Genomic DNA, 8,814 nt, shown 5'->3' on the forward strand with positions numbered 1-8,814 from the left:
TGCTCCCATCGGGCCAAACACTCAATTCGGACCTCTACTGTCAACAACTGACCAGATTGAAGCAGGCGATCGACCAGAAGCGGCCAGAATTGGCCAATAGGAAGAGTGTTGTGTTCCATCAAGACAACGCCAGGCCGCACACATCATTAACGACGCGCCAGAAGCTCCGAGAGCTTGGATGGGAGGTTCTATTGCACCCGCCGTATAGTCCAGACTTTGCACCAAGCGATTATCACCTTTTCAAGCATTAGCAAAATTTTCTTGATGGTACAAAACTGGCCTCAAGAGAGACTTGTGAAAATGAGCTGGTCAAGTTTTTTACCAATAGGGACGAGGACTTCTTCAATCGCGGAATTATGAAATTGCCTTCAAAATGGACAAAAATTATCGAACAAAACGGCATATTTGATCGAAATCGGATAATCCTAACTATGTTAATTTCATCGTCGAAATAAAGCGAAAAAACGCTCAGAACTTTTTACTTCACCTAATATATCTCATTACTAACAAGAAGAGTATTGCTTTAATTGATAGAAAATTCATAATTAAGAGTTCAATATCCAGGTTTTCCGATTACCATATGTGCGGTAGTTTCGAAAATATTTGTGATAGTAAATTAATATTTCTATTTTACAGTGTTGCATACATATACACATCAGGAAATCTTGAATTGCATGATAAACGTACATTAAGAAGACAACTTTCAATGAAAAATAAGATTAGCATTAGACTTTCTTAATAAGTAATTGTAATAATCCATAGTAATATTTCTTAATAAATAACTTTTTTAATAAGTAATTAATATAAACAATTGTAATTGAAGTAAATATGTTGGAAAAGAGTAAACTGCTAAATCTCGTTCAGAAAAAAATCTTAAAAGTAGTTGCAAAAAATCTTAAAAGTAGTTGCTGGCTGCGCAGCGCAAAGCGCTTTTTCTGTCGAACGTAATAATGTAACACATAAATTATATAACAAATACAGGCGCACGCGCAAGGGCAGGAATGCGCCGATAAAATAGATCGGCTGAACGAAAAACATGAATGAGGCGATTACTTCGCAATTGAATTGTTTGGAAATTGTCGAATTATTTAAATTCGAGTATTTTCAATTAAAAAATAATCTGGAATCAAACACACAATGATTTCATTCGATTCGGATTCGAATGATTCGTGCAACTTTAATTCAGAACAAGAGAAATCAATATATCAAATATAATTAATAGTTACAGCTGCACGATGCACGTTACTGGTACACGATTTCGATGAGATCTAGGCAATTGTTACTATTCATATTATTGCGTACCATAAAACCGTGTCAAATATGGGTTGGTAAGATACACGTGATGTCGGTGGAAAGTTTTAGTGCGGTATGTACAAACGTATTTTTGTCACTTCTCGACGATTCTTAACTGTAATATATTCTTATGTTTTCTTTCAGCTCCTGCAGGCTTCATTATCTTATTTCGCTCTACTTACTTCGCTGCAATAACTTCTTGTAGTCAGAAGAATCAAATTATGTGTTTATGAAAGTTCAAATTATGTATTTATGAAAGTTTGAATAACGCAATCATACAATAATATCAGTCTATATACTTAACGTCTTAATTTAAATGATATTTTCAAATCAGGATTTTCTAGTTCGTTTATACTTTTTTCTCCAGAAATGTGGTTAATACAATCAAATGTTTCTCTGTGTAATATAGACAAAAAAGTAATAGAACCAAAGTATCGATTCAACACACTTAAGGCACAATCAATTTAGTCGTCACAGTTCTATAATGATCGGCAGGTGTATATGAGACGCATATACAATACGTGTACGATCTCGTCGTATGTCTTGTGCAAATGCAAGTGTGTGAAAGCGGCGCACAGACATACGGTGAGATCGTACGCGTATTGTATACGCGTCTCACATACACATACCGATTATTATAGAACTGTGACGACTAAATTGATTGTGCCTTAAGTGTGTTGAATCGATACTTTGGTTCTATTACTTTTTTATCTATATTACACAGAGAAACATTTGATTGTATTAACCACATTTCTGGAGGAAAAAATATAAATGAACTAGAAAATCCTGATTTGAAAATACCATTTAAATTAAAACGTTAATTTATTATCTGGTTTGTGTCTTGGCTAGCACTCGTAACACTAGTTGGTATATCGACTTATTCGCGCAATAAAGATACCACCCGCGCAAAAAAGATACCACGCAATTCGAGAGATAAAGTATGTTTTATTATATCCTATTTTACATACGTAAGTAAATGAAAATAGAGAACTTGATAGCAATAAAGAAAGAGTAGAGAATAAAAAAAGTAGTACTACTTACTTGATTTGTTAAGATAGATTTCATAATCACACTTGTTAACATTGATAGACACTTTCATATCTTAGTTGATGTTTGTCTGCAGCAAATCTAATCCGTAACTTCCTGCAATATTAATCTTTGAATAAAATATATTTTATCCTATATTATTCGTGGAAATTTTATTTTGTACACTTTCTGCAGCAAATCTAATCCGTAACTTTCTGCAATATTAATTTTTGAATAAAATATATTTTATCCTATATTATTCGTGGAAATTTTATTTTGTACACTTTCTGCAGCAAATCTAATCCGTAACTTTCTGCAATATTAATTTTTGAATAAAATATATTTTATCCTATATTATTCGTGGAAATTTTATTTTGTACACTTTCTGCAGCAAATCTAATCCGTAACTTTCTGCAATATTAATTTTTGAATAAAATATATTTTATCCTATATTATTCGTGGAAATTTTATTTTGTACACTTTACGTCAGATATTGATTGTTCTTCTAGCATTTTCGGATATTTAATGCAAAGCATGAAAGAAATAAATGTGCATATAAACTGAAACATCCAGCTTAATACAGTTTCTGTAATATTATATTATATTCTGTAATATTATATTATATTATACTCAATTCTTGTTATTATTGATAAATATTTCTTTAAAAGGTGACAGCCGATGACAGGATAAAGTAATATATACTCAACAGTGGCTACCACAGGATAATATATATCGATATTTATGCACATTTTGTTAAAATAAAAATAGCGCACATTTTCTTAAAAATAATAATAGTATCGTTTTATATTCCCGATATTTGCGAAATTATATCGCTAAGTGGTTATTGCTTTTTATCTTATACTATTCGAGGAAATTTTATTTGTTGATATATGTTCATGTTGATATTGTATCTGCTCTTCGGAGATTTTCGAAAATTTAACACAAAATATGAAAGAATTAAGGAGAAATAACGATGACATAGGTTATAAGCAATTCAAAAAAAAGCTTCTAAATTAAGCTTTAAAATGCGGAAACTATTTCAACTAAGCTTTGAATGATTCAGGACAGATCATTGACAGAGATTAGCGGAAAGTATTCGCAAACAAGGTTAGTATTCTATTAGTGTAAAAAGTGCAAATATACTGTTGTAAATACTAATGAAATTTTGTTGGTACAACCTAAAATAATTATATAGTGTATAATGATAAAAAAAAACATAATACTCGCGTCTGCAATATAACGAGGAGAGCTATGATAACGTTGAACGTTATTTAACAAACATCTGAATCGAGAAGCGACTAGTTTCTGACTAGACTTATTACTGAGTCCGTGGTATACTTCAAAGTACGCGTCTATTTCTAATTATTTTACTTCTCTAACACCGCTTAACTTATAAGACGCTGTGTATAGACAGACTGTTGCGAACGCACTGCACAGGACATGAAAAGAGCTGTGCGCTGAGGAAAATGGAAATTGTCACTCAAATATTTAACGCTCTATTTCGCTTTGTGCTAGTGCTTTTGTCCTGTATTGTGTTGCAAATTTGCCATCCTCTTACGATTTTCAAGAGAATACACGATGAAGCTTGATTAGAAATAAGTATTCGATGAGATATATCATCGCGCCGTATTTTCCCTCTAACAGCCAGACGCGAAATGTCCTTCTACGATAACTATTACTATCGTATTAATAAATTGCTCCTATCTATGATCGGCCAATGGCCGTATCAATCGCGATTGAAGGCTACCCTAATGTTAGCCGTTATGTCGTTTTTCCTTTGTACTATCACAATCTTAGAGGTGCAATGCGCAATGCGCTTATAGTGTGGTTCAAATTACCGTCACACGACGTACAATTTCATATCTTCTGACATACGCACTTAACTGTCATATTGCAAACAGCCCAGCTTATTCCATAGATTGTTACCACGCATTGAGAGATATATGCCGCGAACTGAATATATCGTGTCGTAGTCAGCATCCATATCAGAAGACAGGAAACCATGCATCGTATGACGTTAGTTTCAATCTAGATTAGTCTTTGTGTATTCCCTCTTTTCTGCAGTTTTGGAGTCTATTAGCTGGAATAACGGATTTGAGTATTATTATGGAGAATACGCCTATTTTCCTGGTGTGCGTTGCCGTCATTTCGAAGTTGGGAAATTTTATCGTTAATAAGGACAAAGTTTGTATATTACTTAAGATTAAATCTAATAAACTGATTACACTAGTGATCATAAGTAATGAACATGAACTTCTTAAACCACAGATGAAGAAACTACTGGATTACATCGAGAAAGATTGGAATATGATGCAGGCAGGGCCGCGAAACAAAATATTACAACTCTACGCCGAACAAAGCAGAATTTTAACGATAAGATACGCGCGTGAGTAGTAACAGTTGTTTTATGACAATTCGAGAGCTGTGTTGTGTTTTCTAATTTAACGTCTCTAGCGACACGAATTGTAGGGTCATCGTTATTAATATCGTTCTTGATCTGAGTGCACGCAAGCGTGATAAACTCAACAAATATCATACAACACTCAGTTTGGAAGAAATTTGTGTAAGAAATGTGGTCTCATTGCAGTGATCTTTTATGCAGCGTGGTTTTGCTACTGTATGATGCCATTCGTCTTCACTGGATTATATTTACTGTTGCCTACAAATGAGACCTACCCGCAAAAATTTCTGTTTCGCTTGGAACACGTCTTAGATATAGATAAATACTATAACCTGCTTATGATTCATGCCTTCGTTAGCCTGTTCTTCGCGATATCATTGCCAATAGCAATCGACAGCATGTTTATAGTTTGCATTCAGCATGTTTGCGCACTGTTCGAGATTATACGGTGAGTTACTTTAAAAATCACATATCTTGTTAAATCCAAAAATCACAAATTACATCGAAAAAATCGATCTTTGCATCCTTCCTTGTAACTGAGTATTTTTTATCCCTCTTGATAAATATTTTAAACTTTTAAAGTTTGAAAAAGTGTCCTTTTTATTATATTTTTAGTATATTTCTGTTTATTAGCTACAATATGAAGAATATCGGGAAATCAGATTATGTGATACTAAAACCGAATATAGCTGATGACCACGCATATCATATTATAAAACACTGCATCAAAGTTTATAACCATTCCGCCGAGTAAGTAACGATGCTGTCTTTGGCAAGATACATGTCTCGCATAATTTCACTCAAAAGAAATGTCCTGTCATGCATGTGTATACACTCCTTTGAAAAATGATTTGAACATGTTTTTTTTCAACGCATTTCAAAGCACCGTTGACATTCAACGAAATTTGTTTCCGAATGATTTTCTTAATTAGGTTCTTTTAGTGGATATTAGATATTTTTGGGGGGTGAGGGGGAGAGGAAAAGAAAGAGAAAGAAATACGCTGAAAAAATTGTTTTAACTACTTCGTAAATGAGAGTACATTTTATTTAGCATGTTAAATCATGCGAAATTTTCATATAATATTCATAACTTTGCTAATGTTATATAATTAGATCTGATTAAATGTGTGTTTAGTCCACGTAAACTAATGACATTAAGTTTACTGCACTAATATGAAGTTTATTAAGTACACTAATATGACTGTTCCGTTGTTTTGCGGGAAGATTTTCAGCTTTGCTTTCGTCCTCTTTCGCAGCGTCATTGTTCTTTCTTTTAGGAATCGTGATTATAAATTTAAGTTTCAGCGCGGCCGAGGTAAGTATCCAATTAGTTGGCAATTTCGAAACAAATATTTATTGCCTAATTCCATATATATTGTTCAAGCTAATAATGGTGGACATCCAAATGGATGACTATATCAGAATCATCGCTGCCAATGTGGCACAATTTGTGCATATATATTATTTGAGCCTTTCGAGTCAACAACTGATCGACTATAGCAGCGGACTTCACGAAGTAATGTATGTACCTACCGACATCATGACGGGAGTATTTCCAGTGATAAAATAGTAACATGGTAAAAACTCATAAAATATTGTTTCTTACTCAATATTGTGTTTCATTAACAACATTCATGCTACTAGATATTAACACATCGACGACAAGATTTATTTGGGAAAAATTGTTGAGTGTCGCAGACAGATTTCGAAAAATTGCTTAGATGATATATAAAGGGACAAACATCCTTCGCGCATTTAAACTGAAACTTCAAGCTTAATACAGTTCCCATAATATTATATTATATTATACTATATTCTTGTTATTATTGATAAATATTTCTTTAAAAGGTGACAACCGATGACAGGATAAAGTAATATATACTCAACAGCGGCTATCACAGGATAATATATAGATATTTATGCACATTTTGTTAAAAGAAAAATAGTGCACATTTTCTAAAAAATAATAATAGTACCGTTTTTTATTCCCGATATTCGTGATATGAAATGATATCGCGTGAAATGAAATAGAAACGTAAAAACTTTTATAAAAATCTCTTTGTTCTACCATTTCATAAATTTATTCGAATAATTTGAATAGAAGAATAAATTAGTGTCTAAGTGAGTCAACAGGGATACTCAGAATAGAGGTTTGCGAATCATGATTTTGCGCGATTAACTCAAATCTTGGAAAGTATATTCGAATTCGAATTGAATTTTCTCAGTTTCAAAGTAAATCGAATTCCAATAAAATGTTGCTGATTTGAACATAACAAAGTATATATTCTTTTTTAAATCAGAAATTAATTTTTAATATAGCTGTGAGGAGGGAAAATTTTTATGTAGCTTTCTCTGAGGAAATATCTCATCATAAACGAATGCCGAGTTGAGTGATAGAAAATTCATCAAATTCAAATGATTTGCACACCTCTAATTCAGAGCACAAGAAATCAATATATCAAATGTAATTAACAGTTACAGTTGCAATTGGTACACGATTTCGTTGAGATCTAGACGATTGTTACTATTCACGTTATTGCGTACCATGAAACCGTGTCAAATAAGGGCTGGTAAGATGCATGTGTTATCAATGGAGAACTTCGCTTCGGTATGTACAAACGTAGCTTACTACTTCTCGACGTTATGTAGTTGTACATTTTGATGACGTTTTATTTTAGATCCTGAAGGTATCCATGTCTTATTTCACCGTACTCACTTCGCTACAATAGCTTCTTACGCTACTCAGAAGAATCGAATCATGTGTTTATAATGAAAGTTTAGGGATAACAAATTCACACATTAATAGCAATTTATTTATTTAATATCTTAATTTAAATCTTTGTTTGTCGGTTTTTACAAAATCTAATCCAATGTATCCAAATTAGACAAAGGTATGTATGGTAGCTGTAATCCGGAAACATGAATGAAATTATAAAATGTGTAAAAAATATGTGTTTAAAAGATGTAGGGAACATCTTTGTTAACTAGAGAAACATTAAGGTGTACTCAGGTTTCCTAAAGGCTATAAGATCCTGATAAGTCTATTTAATAAATGAATAAGAAGTTTCACAAATGTCTCTGAGACATCTTTTGGATTCGTATGTTGTGTGGACACAAATCGACTTTGTTTATGTGATGTCTGCGTGTGATGTTTCGTCATATATAAAAAATGTCACAATTTGAAGAAAATGCGATGTATTATCGGATATATAAAACGTTAGATATATAAAATATTACAAATTTGAAAAAATGTGATGACTTATACATATTCTATTTCGTTGTATGCTAGAGCTTATTCTCCTCCGTTTCATACTGTAAAATTTATTTTTTCGTGTAATTATTACAAAAGGAATATTCGACGAGGTTTACTTAAACACAAGAGTTTGACGGAATCATTTTACTCAGTCGCATTTTGCCTATGATGATACTTATGAAAGCACAATCGTGTCTTTAAATTAGTGACGGTGTTGTTTTAAATAGATACATATCTTGCATGTTACCATTGTAAAGACGTTATCTTTGCAGCATATACGTTCATAATATCTATATCTTTTATGTTATCTTGCATTCCTATTGCTTTCTTTTTCTCTCGCAATAAATTTTATTTTAAGTTTCTATGCCGTGTAAATTAAGTCTCTCTTTAGAAGATATTAATCGCTGAAGATTACAAAGTCGAGTAGTCATAAAATATAAATTATAGTAACATAATATAAACATTCAGATTATCCAGAGTTATAGAGAAGTCCGGAGACTTAATTTTAAATACATTCAAAATGTAATCAGTCTAGCAATTCCAATCCTATGATAATGTGCTCTACAAAATAATGTGTGTACATAATATACATGTGAGTTCGACGTCTGTGCGTTGCTCTCACTTGCATTTGCACAGGACGTTATCTTGTGTCTTGGCTAGCATTCGTACCACTGGTTGGTATATCGACTTATTCGCGCAGTAAAGATACCACCCGCGCAATTTAATAGGTAAAGCATGTTTTATCATATGCAATTTTACGTATGTAGGTATTAGGACCTTAACTTAGTTTCCGCCCGCAAATGTTAGATGGCAATGCAAACAGTTCTAGTAGTCATTACTA

General features: G+C 32.6%; 1 protein-coding gene across 1 annotated transcript in view; it reads left to right on the forward strand.

Moving 5' to 3' along the window:
- The first annotated feature begins 3,974 nt into the window (after positions 1 to 3,974).
- The window catches only part of LOC116851306, a 16,029-nt gene continuing 11,189 nt past the window's right edge, over positions 3,975 to 8,814 (forward strand). The window contains exons 1-6 of the mRNA XM_032830604.1: positions 3,975 to 4,118; positions 4,384 to 4,503; positions 4,588 to 4,705; positions 4,907 to 5,168; positions 5,354 to 5,470; positions 7,196 to 7,290. Of these exons, the coding sequence (XP_032686495.1) occupies positions 3,975 to 4,118; positions 4,384 to 4,503; positions 4,588 to 4,705; positions 4,907 to 5,168; positions 5,354 to 5,470; positions 7,196 to 7,290 (856 nt within the window). The remainder of the gene's footprint in view (positions 4,119 to 4,383; positions 4,504 to 4,587; positions 4,706 to 4,906; positions 5,169 to 5,353; positions 5,471 to 7,195; positions 7,291 to 8,814) is intronic.

The sequence above is a fragment of the Odontomachus brunneus genome, unplaced genomic scaffold, assembly GCF_010583005.1.
Source record: "Odontomachus brunneus isolate Ranch 3 - 2012 unplaced genomic scaffold, Obru_v1 Obru_scaffold_171, whole genome shotgun sequence".
Taxonomy (NCBI): Eukaryota; Metazoa; Arthropoda; class Insecta; order Hymenoptera; family Formicidae; genus Odontomachus; species Odontomachus brunneus.